The sequence below is a fragment of the Pan paniscus genome, chromosome X (genome assembly GCF_029289425.2).
Source record: "Pan paniscus chromosome X, NHGRI_mPanPan1-v2.0_pri, whole genome shotgun sequence".
NCBI lineage: Eukaryota > Metazoa > Chordata > Mammalia > Primates > Hominidae > Pan > Pan paniscus.
In genome coordinates, this window is record NC_073272.2 from 43,184,305 (window position 1) to 43,200,247 (window position 15,943).

At 38.9% G+C, this 15,943-nt stretch overlaps 1 protein-coding gene across 20 annotated transcripts in view; it reads right to left on the reverse strand.

Annotated features, from left to right (window-relative positions):
- Window positions 1-15,943, reverse strand: part of CASK (calcium/calmodulin dependent serine protein kinase) — a 407,307-nt gene that overhangs the window by 18,140 nt on the left and 373,224 nt on the right. For 15 of the 20 annotated variants that reach the window (XM_063601767.1, XM_034949879.4, XM_063601763.1 and 12 more), the window contains 3 exons: window positions 9,571-9,686; window positions 1,798-1,878; window positions 1,611-1,691 (listed from right to left, as the gene is read on the reverse strand). In XM_063601767.1, coding sequence (XP_063457837.1) covers window positions 1,611-1,691; window positions 1,798-1,878; window positions 9,571-9,686 — 278 coding nt within the window. The remainder of the gene's footprint in view (window positions 1-1,610; window positions 1,692-1,797; window positions 1,879-9,570; window positions 9,687-15,943) is intronic. The other 5 variants (XM_034949880.4, XM_063601768.1, XM_034949885.4 and 2 more) reach the window with 1 other exon arrangement.

Below are 15,943 nucleotides of genomic sequence, written 5' to 3' on the forward strand. Positions count from 1 at the left end.
AGGTGTGAGCCACCGCGCCCAGCCAAGAACTTACATAACATATTGATGTTGTACTATCTTCAGTCATCTCAGTAGTTAGATATATGTTATATACACATACAGGGTCAAATATTTCAAAGACTAGTCATGATTGACATCATCAAAGGTAAGTTTTAAAACCAAACTAGTTAACTGGCCATTTAATAACATGGAAGTTCAGTTGTTACGTGGTTAAGAAGAAGCTAAATGTTAGCTAAGCTTGCTGTACTCATGATCTAGACATAAGGAGAATTAAAAGAACACTTCAAAGTGTTTTACTAGAAAACTCCAGTAGTGCCAAATGAGACACTATTGGATACATTTCTTTTCTTGTGTAAATCAGACAGGGTTTTGGGATGAAGGTTGTCTCATGAAGCCTCCTGGCTCTCTGAGGTGTACAGATAACTGTAAGTGGTATTGACATTGCTTCAGGAAGGCATGTGAAGGCCCTATAGAATGGAGCCAATCTTCACATTTTCTCCTGTTGCTCTTAAAAAATAATTTTCCTTTAGCTCTTCCAACCCTGAGCTGCTAGAAAGCTTCTGGGGTTAAAATTTTATTTATTTTTTTTGAGACGGAGTTTTACTCTTGTTGCTCAGGCTGGAGTGCAATGGCACAATCTCGGCTCACCACAACCTCCACCTCCGGATTCAAGTGATTCTCCTGCTTCAGCCTCCTGAGTAGCTGGGATTACAGGCATGCACAACTATGCCTAGCTAATTTTGTATTTTTAGTAGAGACGGGGTTTCTCCATGTTGGTCAGGCTGGTCTCAAACTCCCGACCTCAGGTGATTCGCCCACCTCAGCCTCCCAAAGTGCTGGAATTACAGGCATGAGCCACCGCGCCTGGCCTAAAATTTTAAACTTTAGAATAATGATGATAATAATGAAATGATAGTGGTAGATAGCTTCTACTTATCCACCATCTGCTAAGTGCTTCATACACATGATCTCAAATCCTCTCTGCAATCCTGAATTACTTCATTTTATAATTGAGAAAATGAAGAGGGCAAGAGGTTAAGAATAAGATACAGAAAATAAGGAGAATTAAAAATCTTACAGATTTGAAAATCTTTACAGAAACAACTGTTAGCATATTGATTGGGTTTAAAAAGTGGTAAGAAATCAACAATTTAAATATTAATTAAGGGAAAAAAATTGTCATATCAGAAACTGTACAACTATGAAAACTTATTTTTCTGAAGAATAATTCATCTAGGTAATGTGTATGACATATTGTTAGAAAAATTGTTACAAACAGAATGGATAAAACTAATTTTATTTAAAACACACACACAGACACACACACACACACACACACTTTATACACATATCTGTACTAAGACAAGCCTAGAAGGGTATACAACAGAGAAGCCTAGAAGGGTATACAACAAAATATTTATAGCACTTATTATAGGGAAAGAGGGGTTGGGATTATTGTTAACTCATTTTCCTCCTTGTTCTTTTTTTGATTTTACAAATTTCCTATAATGAACAGTTATACCTTATGTAATCAGAAAAAAATACATAAATTATAGAGTTAAAAAAGTGATAGGAAAAATATAATGAAAAGAGATTGAGACATTGCTTACGTGGAATAGGGTACGCAAACCGGTCTGGGTGCTTTGTGATGAGAGTGTTTTTTATGTGTCTTCTCCCAACACCATGTGCGCCTATGTCATTTAGAAAAAAAGAATGTTAAAACTGACAACTCTTAATAATGTTCACAAAATGTTTTGAAAGTGAGAATAAGCAACCCACTTACACAATCAAACTTACCTAATAAGACTAGTGTTTTCCTCTTGAATGCTGGCAGTTTTACTACTTCTTCATATGTGACAAGATCTAATTGATCAAACACTAAAACGCAAAGATTTAGAAGAAAGGTAAATTTGTAGAATGACTATTTCATGTACATAAATTATAATTTTACTGGCAAAACTACAGTTATATTAAAACCATGTCTTAAAAATATGAATCCAACTTATGATATATGGCTTACATGTAATTTAAGTCATATAGCATCTAGGGAGAAATTTTCATTTTTAAGCCCATGAAAATGCTCTTTAGAACTAGAGGCATCCAAAGATGCTGAACACATGCATTAAAATGTCCAAATCTAAAAGATACTACATATCTTTTCATGTAGTATCCAACAAATCATATGAATTCATTTGAAACCACATGCTGTTCATATTTTTCCAATTCTAAGAAGTCAGCAATACTAAAAAGAAAAAGTCTACAGACAGTGACCAACATGAATATAGCATGAATGCAACTAAAGTTAACCAGGAGAGGGGCCAGCTAGATCATTTCTAGAGATGGATGAGAAATGCATGGACAGCTGGTCTTTAACTTCATGGTTCTTTCTTTCAACAGAGTTGATGAAGGTGGCATGCTAGATTCTAAGGCAAGTTCTGTAACTATTGCACAAGCTTATCAATGAGCATCTCACAAGCTTTACTGTAACCCAGATATCCACTCAATGGAAAGTCTTGAATATGTAAGGAGAGTTACATGCTTTCCTGGGCCTGAAAACTTGTCGCCCATTACATGGGCAGCCTGTGTATGGTGGATCAGGATGGAAAGAATCATGAAGCAGAGTCTGAGCTCAGAAACCTTTGCAAAAGTGGAGTTCTCTAATCACTACAGACTGAGGAGAAATACTTTAACAAATATTTTTCTGAAACCTGCCCCTTAACACTATGATAAAAGCAATTTCAAGCAATGTACAAAACTTTCCTGAGCAGATGCCCATTCCTGTTGAAATTCAACATGGTCCAATTCTCACACACATTTGGAAATTCTCACAAAGGGCTAAAATTGTATGTCTGTGTTTCCTGTAATATTTTTTGTATGGTCATACCCAAATGCTGTCAGTTACATACTGACATTTCTTTTTTTAAAGAATATTGAATAAACCCTGGATTTTAGAGGGGTTAAAATAAATCAGTAAAATTGATTTGATGATGTAATAAAGGAATCTGGGCTGCTTTATTATTTATTTATGTATTTATTTTTGAGGTGGACTCTCGCTCTGCCACCCAGGCTGGAGTGCAGTGGCGCGATCTCGGCTCACTGCAACCTCTGCCTCCCAGGTTCAAGTGATTCTCCTGCCTCAGCTTCCCGAGTTACAGGCACCTGCCATTATGCCCAGACAATTTTTGTATTTTTGTTGAGACGGGGTTTCACCATGTTGGCCAGGCTGGTCTTGAACTCCTGACCTCAGGTGATTCACTGGCCTTGGCCTCCCGAAGTGTTGGGATTACAGGTGTGAGCCATCGTGCCCGGCCGAAATCTGCGTTACTTTAGCCAATCATTTATTAAGAGAACCTTCTACTCCTAGAAACAATATGGCCAAATGACTGTGAATATCACCTTAGTTCTTAACATTAGTGATTTGCCCAATCACTTAAAATGCAAAATAAGATACTTGGGAATAGAATAGATCAGAAACAAACAAACAAAAAGCACCATTATCACAATATATAAAAAAAGAAACATGATATATTAAAATAGAGGTTAGTGTATATTAATGGGTATTTGCACATTTGTTTTCTTTTGATAACTTGATTTATAAAGGTTGATTGAAAGTCTTTAAAGCATATCCTCTAGCAATAGCTAAAAACCAAGAAATGTTTTCTGTGTTCAGAATGGCAGACTCACAAAATTAAAATGAACATGAGGCTCTCTGTGGTAGGGCTAGTTAGTTATACTGCAGTAGTAATGGAGTGATGAGAGTTGCAAAAATAAAAGCAGGAGTGCTGATGGCATTATTTTTTAGACCTATTGCCCTCTGAGTGATATTTCCATCAAGAAAAAGTATGCTTACAGAAGAAGTGCATTGACAAGCAGATATGTTTTAATATATTTTAATAAAAATAAGCAAGCATCTCACAAAAGAGCAAGATGATGATGATGACACAAGCTTTCCGAATGGTATATACACACACCTATCCCTCTATAGAGCCCTAACTCTGATCCTACCAAATTTAAGACTTGTCATTTTTTTAAAAAACACATAAGAATGAGTTAGATGTCAACCATCAAAACCACAAACAGACGTGTTATGAAAATGAAATGAAACAGATATGTTAAACATCAATATCTTAACCATAAATGAGCAGCATGAAGAGGTTACTCTGGTCTAAATGAAATTGCCACACGGTCATAGGGTTGAGAAACAATAAAAAAAGGGTATTTTAAAATAAGAGATATCAATAATATTGGGAAAGCACTTAAAGGATGAGCTTTTAAAGGTTTTAAGTTGCTTGCTGATAAAAAAAGGACTTAATAAAAGAAAACCACCAAAAACACAGAGGCATAGTCATTCAACAGGTTACTTACATGCACAGAGGCCATTGGGAGTGAGACAGCATGAAAAATGTACAGGGGTCATTGAAATATGGCTTTTCATATATTAGTAAAATAAAAGTATAATATGTATAAAATAAACTTTATCATGCAATATTCTAAACACAAGGCAAATAAGTCACATTAAGAAACAAACTCATTTTAATAGAAATTCGACAATATCCTTATATAAAAGCCAGCGGATTTTATATACTAGCATATGCATAGACATTTTATCGAGAATAGTTACAAGAAAACCTCTTCAGAGAGTGTAGACGTGGAAGCCTTTTGCTTTTCACTTTGTACCTTCCTGTACCATGTGTAATTTCTAACCATGTGTGCCTATTACTTTTATTATTATTATTATTATTATTGACACAGGGTCTCGCTCCTTCACCCAGGCTGGAGTGCAGTGGTGGGATCTCGGCTCACTGCAGCCTCCGCGGACCTCCTGGGTTCCAGTGATTCTCCTGCCTCAGCCTCCCAAGTAGCTGGGATTACAGGCGTGCGCCACCACACCCAGCTAATTTTTGTATTTTTAGTAGAGATGGGGTTTTGCCATGTTGGCCAGGCTGGTCTCGAACTCCCGGCCTCAAGTGATCTGCCCACCTCGGCCTCCCAAGGTGCTGGGATTACAGGCATGAGCCGCTGCGCACAGCCTATTATTATTTTTAATGCCAACAGGGCAGTGAGTTTATGGGCTACTTTTTGTTTCCTTTAGAGTTGCTTGTATTCCAGAAAAAAAAGAATAGCTTTTAAAGTCAATAGTACTAATTTGTGGTATTAAGCATAATTTAAGCACACCTATGAATGGTACTGTAGAAATCCCCTATGTTCAAATATGTGTACGTAAATAGAGTATTTCGGGGCTCTAACATTTAAGAAAACAAATTAATGAAGACTTCCTAAATTTTTAAAAAGTTTACACTAGTAACTTGATCTAAAATGACTTTTGGAAGTCCTGGGGGCTGAGGAATCTCAATGCCTCTAGAGTTCAGTTGTTCCAGCCACACCACAATGCTTTTTGTACCAAGTATACATGGCTAGAAACCTTCTATGTGTTACAGAAAATGTATTTGCTGTAAAAGCTACACACACCATAATCAAATCTATTCCCAAGGATTCAGAAATACTGTCTAGCATAGTTTGCTCATATTACCCTGATTTTCTGCTAAACTACTCAACATTCCAGACACTTCTTTTAAGTATTTATGTAACTACTTTCCAGGTTGAATTTTTTCCATAAAAAAGCCATTAACATTGAATCCTTGTCTCAGCTGGAAACGCTATCAAGATCTTCAAATACTATAAAGACCTCCAATTCAAAAGAGCATTGCACACTGGTAGCACTGGGTTAAGAAGTACATACTTGAATGCCCGCAGGGGTCAGGTAGCTAATGTGGTTGAATGAAGTGGGCCAGGTGCAAAAACAGGGAGTGGTGCGGACAGTGTGTGCTGGAGAGTGAGCGTCCATTCAAAGGCCATATTAACCACCCAGAGTTACTAAAAGAGAAAGTGGACCTGGTATTGCTGCATTCCTTGTTCTTCTAAGGGAACTCTGAAACCCAAATTTTTATGTTAAATATCCTGACTTTCACACGTGATGACTTATTAAAACTTAAACACTGTGTGTGTGGGAGTTAGAGGGACAAAATTTACTTATGGGTCAAATTCAGCGAATAGGCTGTCACTTTATGATGGGAGTTGTAGGTAACACAGTTTGAACAGAATTCCACTTTAACAAGCTATGTAGAATTTCCTAACGACAAAAATGGAAATAATTCTAGTATTATCATTCCCACCAGTTCTAGATAATGACAAAATTCCCAACCTTCATTTGTACCACAAATACAAATAATGTCAGAACTTGATAAGGTTTGGATCTTGCCATCAATATATGATGAATTCTCAAAGATTTGAAGCAGGAAACAAAACATACGGCCCTTATTTTAATTTACTGAGTAGTAACAGAAGAACAGAGTACTGTATTTTACCATCAACTTCTAAAAAAGCCAGAAAAATCCTTTTGAGATATTGTTTGATCTGTGGCCCATGAGCCCATCTGGTTTGGTATGAAAGGCTATGATATTTCTAAGTTCTCAAAGCAACTGCCTCACCAATGGAAGTCAAGAGTATTTGTTTCTCACTCTTTTAGAGCAATTCTTTATAAGGACACTTCTGTATATTGGGATGACCTTTCATCGTAGCTAAAAGCAGAACAGCTGATTAAATACTTGACCCTATGATCTCTTGTAAAGCAAAGGTAATACTAAGCAAATGGTTCTTCTGGACTTTCTAATGAACAAAATGGAAGAGTTGGTTGATGACACAGAAGAAACCTGAAGAGATGGTGACAGAAAGGAATGCTAGGCTTTGCAGGCAGTGTATTTCAGAAAGTCAAGGAAGAAAGCTGGGAATCTTCTCCCAAAAAGAGAAACTAAAAAGAGAGCTCACAGTGATTATTTTGCAGGTGAGGGAAGCCTAACAATGATATCCTGACTAGAGAATCACAAATAGGCCTAAACACAAAGTTCTACAAAGACACTTAAGGGGCTCCGCAAGGACCATCTAAGAAGCTCAGACTTTCTTTCAAAGGAGGGCCTTATACACAGTGACACACACTGACATGTAGAACAACCCCTTAAGCATGGCAAGGAAGGTTCTGATGCCCAGAAGACCGCTGGTTAGGAAAATACTGATGATACCAAACGGGTGGTGGCAGTAGGCTCCCCTGTCCTCTCAACCCCTCCTTTCTTCATTCTAAGTTGACAAGAACTTAGAGAGGTCAATGGTTTGGGATAGGAGGTGAATGTCAAAAGACAGAGGAAAAAGCAATTCTGTTCTACCCCTATTAGGCTCCTGCCTTCTATGTCAAGGGTGACAGCTTTCAACCTGGATAGGCAATGTCTACCAGACAGCAAGAGCCTGAGATAGACAGTACAAGAATACTTGGCTTCATTGAATGATCGCCATTTGTCAGGCCCAGTGATGAAAGAACCTGAGACCCACTGATCTTTAGAATTAGAAAAGATCTCCTTGATTGACTAACCTAATTCCCTCATTTCAAGGCCCGTAGGAGCGAAGTGATTTGCCCAAATTGCACGGTTACTCAGGTGTGCTAATTCCTGGTCCTATCTCCAGCTGCCTATTAAGCTTACAGGTGTGTTTGCAGGACCACTGTGCACCATCTAACGGGAATCAGAGAATGGGAGCAATGGAAGAAGATCAGTGATACCCTGGTGGTGAGAGTGGAAAAAGTGAAAACACTGGCTGCCAGATCGGATGCTGATTCTCTGGCAAAATTCTTAAATTAATGATTAAATTGACTCTTTGACAGCATTTAGAGAATTCTAGTTTTTCAATGAATTTCTTACTTTCCTCAGAGCTGAATTAAAGAATATTGGCAAACTGAATACTCATGTTTACATGACCTCTTTTAGTACAGCATAAATCTAATGATAAACTGACAGCCTGAACCAGCCATTTCTTTGCTTTTCTAGGTGTAAGTTAATTTCAATCCCATCTATATCTATGTATCATTTAACACTGCTGTACAAATTACAAGGTGAGATGCATACATTTCTCAATTTATATGACAACACATCTCCTTGTGAGCCTATTAGATTGTGTTAGACTGTTAGAAGCTGACAGAAGTAAGGGCAACTAAGGAGACTTGGTAATAACCACTGACGTTTTGTGTGAAGCAACATTCTGCTGATACTGCTGTGCATTTCTATTTAGTTTATTTTTATTTTGTATAGACAGGGTATTGCTGTTGCCCAGGCTGGCCTCGAACTCCTGGGCTCAAGCAATCTTCCTGCCTCAGCCTCCTAAGTAGCTGGGATTACAGGCACCACCATCGTGCCTGGCTCTGCAGTGCATTTCTTCAAATAGTATACTTGAGCATTTGCTTAATAGTTGCTACATTTTGTGTAACTAGTCTGCTTTATTTCTTCCCTTCATAAAACCAAAAAAGCCATTATGAAACTACTGCTCTGTAGTAGTACATAACCAGAAATTATACTGTTTTTGGAAATAAAAATGTGGTACAATGTAACTAATGCGAAGGGAATGATTCCTTATTTAGCTGAGCCATTTAAACTTAACCCATGTGGCCACTCACATTCATTCCACATTATACAGCAGTTTGAAATGTTTACTTTTAATCTCTGATTGAGAAATGAACAATTCAGAGTACGTTATAACATTTACAGAGAAAAATGCATTTCATACTTGTCAGAAACATTATGCCATCAATCTGGGTATGCATGACTAGATTCACTTGATTTTTTGGGCCACATTTCTAATTTTTGGAGTTATTTCTGAAACCTTGGGAACTAACCTAATGCCAGTCAGGACTTTCAATTCCTCAGAAAAAGTTCCTTATAAAAGGAGTTGTATTAAGAAGTTATTGAAAATAACTTCTTGTATTAGCACTGCTGTATATCACCATGCATTTTCTTTAGCTTAAGTTGCACCCTGTGAATCTTCTGGGGATTCTATTGCAACAACAGATCATGCCTTTTTGGTATTAATTCCAGTTTTCAACAAGACAAGTGAACATTTTGACTTAAGTTGAATACAAACTTCCATATGGGCAAACATACATACTATAAAGGGAAGGCCAAGATAAGATTCTTGCTCTTGTGGTAGCTTGGAAATACCATGAGGGAAGAAGACGACTCACAGAAATGGACAAAACCAAGTTAGTGTCCATGTCATTTGTACTCTTTCAAACCAACCACAGAACCATTTGTGGCACAGTTCTCTGATAAGAGCACACCTCTACCCTCAGATGTTTATCTCAGGGCCATGCCCAAGGGCCAAGCAGGAGCCAGGGGGAGGAGATCTGTTCAAGACCAATCCCAGCCAAGGAGATAAGAATCCTGGCTACTCAGCAAACTCTCCAGCTTTCATTTCTCAGGGGAGGACTTAACGTGTTGGATTCTTTTCATTCCAGAGGATACTATTTCAAAATAACATTTTTGTCCTATAAAGTATAGCTCTGTAAAATATCTAGCAAATAATCAACATATTAATTGGAGGTAGGGGTTTCTTAAAGGTTTTGAAAGTTGATGAAGATCTCATATGGTAGAATTTTTTGGATAGAGAACACTGAAGACTGAATTAAAATATTACATCTTTTTAGGTCTTGGAGATGCTTAACCCAGCCTCAGTAACAGTTGTGCTTTTCCCTACCTGCATTGTGCTTTGCCAAATATTTATCTTTGTACTGCTTCTTTTTCTTGCCAAACCAAGTACAGCTGGCCTGCTGCTCCTGTTTGGTCTTCTCCATGGCAATGCAAGCTACTCGCCTAGCACACACAAAAAGAAAAATAAAATAAAATGAATTTATAATTCTGGTTGATAAAATAGAAGAGTCATCCATTTGAAGAATTTATATAAAACAGCATAACCATACTCATCCTAATCTTTTAAAAAATTTGGACAAAGGCTATTCTTTGGTTTTCATGACAATTTCCTAGAAATGTTTTTAAAATATAGGCTTATATTAAAATGGCATGGTATTCCTTGAACATATACTGACAACACAGATTAGATGCCTAAACATGTGGCCATGAGATACAGTAGAATGTTTCAACACAGGCCTGGTTTGAATTCTGGCTTTGTCACTTGTTAGCTGGTACTGAGCACTTAATGTTAGACACTTTTCTAGGAACTTTACATGTGTTAACTCCTTTAATCTTTCTAACAACACAGGGAATTGCATCACCATTTTACAGATGAGGGGATTGAAAGAATGAAAGGTTAAGCAATTTGCCCCAAATCACACAGCTAATAAGTGAAAGAGTGGGGAAGGTCTGGCACGAGAGCTCATGATCTTAGCCAGAATATTCTATCCGCAGTGTCTTTAAACTCTTGGAGCCTTTTGGATGGCTATTGTAAAGGTTTAGAACAAAAAATGTAAATAATTCCCTAGTACAGTACCAGGCACACAGTATATGCTTAATAAATGGCACTACTGCTACATGGAGATTCTAAGATAAGATATAAAAAGTGTGCTCTGATTAAATTCACAGTTATAACCACAATCAGGAAATTATAATTTTGATCTATAATATCCAGCATTGGTAACATAAAGATGATATTAAAAAGTTGCTCTTTCAGGTTCAGGCTAAACAAATACTTGCCTTTCAGAATATTGCCACAGAAGACTTTGCTCTCCTAATGATTTTGCTCATGGGGGCCAACCAAGGGTCCCCAAGTGAGTCACATATAAGAGTCCAAAATCACGATCAGAATGCCATATGGTGCTATTGTAAATGGCAAGTTGCTTTACAATGACATTGTACTGATTTACACTCCTACCAGCAGTGTATGAACATTCCTATTGTTCCACTTCCTTGGCAACACTTGGTATTATCCGTCTTTAACTTTAGCCATCATGGTGGATGAATAATGGAATACCACTGTGTTTTTAATTTACATTTTAGTTTACGTTTCACTCATTAGTAAGACTGATCATTTTTTCATATGTTTAATGGCTACTGAATTTCCTCTTTCGTTAAGTGTCTGTTCAAGTCTTTTGACCGTTCTTCTGTTCAGTTGTCTTTTTCTCATAGATTTGTAGAAATTCTTTATATAGTCTAGATATTATGCTTTTGTTAGTTATTAATATACGTGTTGCAGATATCTTCTACTCGGTGGTTTGCCTTTTTGCTCTCTTTATGGTATCAATTGATGAACATAACTTATTAGTTTTAATTTAGTCAAATTTATCAGTCTTTTCTTTAATGGGAAGTATTTTTGATATCTTAAGAAATCCTCAGCCAGGTGCGATGGCTCATGCCTGTAATCCCAGCACTCTGGGAGGCTGAGGCGGGCGGATCACCTGAGCTCAGGAGTTCACACGAGCCTGGGCAACATGGGGAAATCCCATCTCTACTAAAAATACAAAAAGTAGCTGGGTGTGGTGGCATGTGCCTGTAGTCCCAGCTACTCCGGATGCTGAGACAGGATAATTACTTGAGCCTGAGAGGTGGAGGTTGCAGTGATTTGAGATTATGCCAGTGCACTCTAGCCTGGGCAACCGAGCGAGACCTTGTCTAAAAAAAACAAAAAAACAAAAATGAAATCCTTAGCAGGGGATTTCCCAACACTTTGGGAGGCCAAGGAGGGAGGCTCACTTGAGGCCAGGAGTTTGAGACCAGCCTGAGCAACATAACAAGACCCTATCTCTACAAAGAAACACAAAAAACAAAAAACAAACAAAAAAAATTAGCTGGGTGTGATTGGGTGTGATGTTACGTGCCTGTAGTCCCAGCTACTAGGGAGGCTGAAGCAGGAGGATGACTTGAGTCCAGCAGTTCCAGGCTGCAGTGAGCCAAGACTACACCACTGCACTCCAGCCTGGGAGACAGAGACCCTGACTTTAGAAAAATAAAAAATAAATAAAAATGAAAAGAAATCCTTCCTTGTCCCAGATGATATTCTCCAATATTACCTTCTCAAAGTTTATAGTTTTGTCTTTTACATTTTGGGTATTAATGTACTAGTACTGCTGTTTTTTTTTGTTTTTGAGACAGATTCTCCTTGTGATGCCCAGGCTGGAGTGCAGTGGTGCAATCTCGGCTCACTGTAACCTCTGCTTCCCAGGTTCAAGCAATTCTCATGCCTCAGCCTCCTGAGTAGCTGGGATTACAGGTGTGTGCCACCATGCCTGGCTAATTTTTGTATTTTTTTAGTAGAAATGGGGTTTCACCATGTCGGCCAGGCTGGTCTTGAACTCCTGCTTCGTGTGATCCACCTGCCTTGGTCTCCCAAAATGCTGGGATTACAGGCGTGAGCCACTGCGCCCGGCCTAGAACTGATTTTTGCTTATGGTGTAAAGGAGGGGTCCAATTCCTTTTTTCTTCCTAATAGATACCCAATTGTCCTACATTATTTAAAAGCCTGTCCATTCCTCATTGCTGTGCAGTGCTATTTCTGTCACACATCAAGTGTCCATTTACGTATGAGAGTGTTTTCAGGTTCTCTATTCCTTTCTGGTCTATTTGAGCATCTCTAAACCCATATCTTATTATCTTGCTTACTATAGCTTTATAATAAGTCTTGGTATCTGGTAGAGCAAGACCTCCTTCCTTGTTCTTCAAGAGCATTTTGGCTATTCCCGACCTTATGCATTTCCATGTAGACTTTAAACTTAGCTTGTCAATTTCAAAACTGTTGGGATTGCATCTTATCTACGAAATCTATCTAGGAAGAATAGACATCCCTGCAATATTGAGACTTCCAGTCCTTAAACACAGTATGTCTCTCCATTTACTTATATCTTTTTAAATATCTCGAGATATAATTCCCCCCGCCCCCCCCCCCCCCCCCCCCCCCGCCGAGACGAAGTCTTACTCTGTCACCCAGGCTGCAATGCGGTGGTGCAATCTTGGCTCACTGTCATCTTGACCTCCTGGGTGCAAGTGATCCTTCCGCCTCAGCTTCCTAAGTAGCGGACTACAGGTGCATGTCACCCATTTATTTTTTTTTCTTGAGACAGAGTGTCGCTCTGTTGCCCAGGCTGGAGTGTAATGGTGCGATCTCAGCTCACTGAAACCTCCGTCCTCCCAGGTTCAAGTGATTCTCTCTGCCTCAGCCTCCCAAGTAGCTGGGATTACGGGTGCCTGCCACCACGCCCAGCTAATTTTTATATTTTTAGTAGAGATGGGGATTTGCCATGTTGGCCAGGCTGGTCTCGAACTCCTGACCTCAGGTGATCCGCCTGCCTTAGCCTCCCAAAGTGCTGAGATTACAGGTGTGAGCCACCGAGCCTGGCCTAATTTTTGTATTTTTGTAGAGACTGGACCTTGCTATGTTACCCAGGACAGTCTCAAACTTCTGGGCTCAAGTGATCCGCCTGCCTTGGCCTCCAAAAGTACTGGGATTACAGGCATGAGCCACTGTACCCGGTCTCAATAAATTTTATAATTTATTCTGTAAATGTCTTGACATCTTTGTTAGATTTATTCCTAGGTTATTTTATTTTTTAAGACAGAGTCTCTCTCTGTCGCCCAGGCTGTAGTGCAGTGGCACAATCTCGGCTCACTGCAACCTCCACCTTTCAGGATTGACATATTCTCATGCCTCAGCCTCTTGAGTAGCTGCGACTACAGGTGTGCACCACTACACCCAGCTAATTTTTGTATTTTTTTTTTCCCTTTAGTAGAGACGGGGTTTTGCCATGTTGGCCAGGCTGGTCTTGAACTCCTGGCCTCAAGTGATCCGCCCACCTCGGCCTCCCAAAGTGCAGGGATTACAGGCATGAGTCACCACGCCTGGTCATTTTTTAATAAAGGCTTTGTAAATGGTATTTTAAGAAACACTTTGTAACACTAAAACTTTCAAACACATACAAGGATATAGTGTAATGAAACCCAGCTATCTACAACCCAGCTTTGACAATTATTAGTCATAGCTTATTTTATTTTTTTATTATTTATTTATTTATTTTTGAGACAGAGTCTCACTCTGTTGCCCAGGCTGGAGTGCAGTGGCACGATCTCGGCTCACTGCAACCTCCGCCTCCCGGGTTCCAGCGATTCTCCTGTCTTGGCCTTCCAAGTAGCTGTGATTACAGGCACCCGCCACCACGCTCAGCTAATTTTTTTTGTATTTTTAGCAGAGATGGGGTTTTGCCACGTTGGCCAGGCTGGTCTCGAACTCCTGACCTCAGGTGATCCGCCCGTCTCGTCCTCCCAAAGTGCTGGGATTACAAGTGTGAGCCACTGCGCCTGGCCTTATTTTATTTATACCACCTTATCATAGATTATTTTGGAACAAATCCAAGAGTACAGTTTTCTTCTGAAATCCCTTTAAAATCTATAGGTTCCCTCTCCCTCCTTTTTCTTTTCTTACAATTTGTTTGTTGTAGAAACTAGTTTGTCCTTTAGTTTCTGTAGAGTCTGGATTTTTCTGACTGTGTCCCTGTGGTATCTTTAGTATGTCTCTCTGTCCTTTGTATTTCCTGCAAATAGGTAATAAAACCTAGAGGCCTAATCAGATCCAGTTTTGTTTTTTGTGTGTGCAAGAACACTTTATAATATTATGGTGTTGCAAGTGGTGTTATGTATGGTACCCTTTAAAAGTTTTATTTTCTGCTTGTGGCTTGTAAATAGAATTGATTTTCGTATATTGATTTTTTTTTTTTTTGAGATGGAGTCTTGCTCTGTCGCCCAGGCTGGAGGGCAGTGGCGTGATCTCGGCTCACTGCAAGCTCCACCTCCCGGGTCCAAGCCATTCTCCTGCCTCAGCCTCCCAAGTAGCTGGGACTACAGGCGCCCACCACCACGCCCGGCTAATTTTTTTGTATTTTTAGTAGAGACGGGGTTTCACTGTGTTAGTCAGGATGGTCTCGATCTCCTGACCTCATGATCCGCCTGCCTCGGCCTCCCAAAGTGCTGGGATTACAGGCGTGAGCCACCACGCCCAGTCCCTTGTATATTGATTTTATATCAGCAACCTTTCTAAACCTTGCTACTAATTCTAATTGTCTACAGATTCCTTTGAATTCTACACACAGAATCATATCATCTGCAAATTTTTTCCCTTTCTAGTAATGTTAGTTGTAGGTTTACTATACATGTCCTTTATCAGGTTAAGTTCCCCTCAATTCATAGTTTATGAGACTTTTAATCTGATTGGGTTTTGAATTTTACCAAATGCTTTTTCTGCATCTATTGATATGACTATGTGGATTTTCTTCTTTAGTCTGTTAATCTAGTGGACCGGCTGATTGGTTTTCAAATGCTGAACCAGCTATGCATTCCCAGTACAAACTCCACTGGCTCATAATATATTATCTTTTTGGTATATTACTGGATTCAATTTGCTAATATTTTGCTGAGGATTTTTACTTCTGTGTTCATGACAGATACTGGTATGTAGTTTTCTTTTCTTGAACTGCCTTTACTGAATTTTGGTATCAGGGTAACGTTGACATCACAAAATGATTTGGGAAGTATTATTTTCTATTTTCTTAAAGAGGCTGTCTTCCATATCTCTTACTCGCTCTTGTTCACTGAAGTTTTTATGTATTTATTTTTGGTTGGGGGAAAGACATTTATTGGAAAATACTGCGAACTCTCAGTAATAGTATCAAAGTCCATCTCCATATATTACCCACGTGGCATACAGAGGAGGCTGATAAAGGCTTGCTTTGGGGATTCTTTTGGTGCAAGTCAATATGTGCTATTAGTCAGAACTAAAAGGCATAGAATCTTTGGAAACAAACAGAATTGAGGAATTTTTTGACAGGTTAAGAGACAAAATCGTGTGACCTTGTGAAGCTTATGTTACAATGTAGAGAGTATCTTATAATAAATGTTCTTAAGCTTAAAACAAAAATACACGTTCCCAGGAAAAAATTGTGGCATAGTCTCATGTGGTGTGATGACAGAGGAATGAAATTGATTTTTACCAGACACTCCAGAAATAAACATTAGCTCTTTTAGCTCAGTAAGTGCACAGAAACTGTGTTAGGGTTAAGGTCAACCTGGAAGGAAATTTCAAACACATGCCTAACAATTTATTGATGGCTTAGATCAGGATCTTGTAGGCAAGG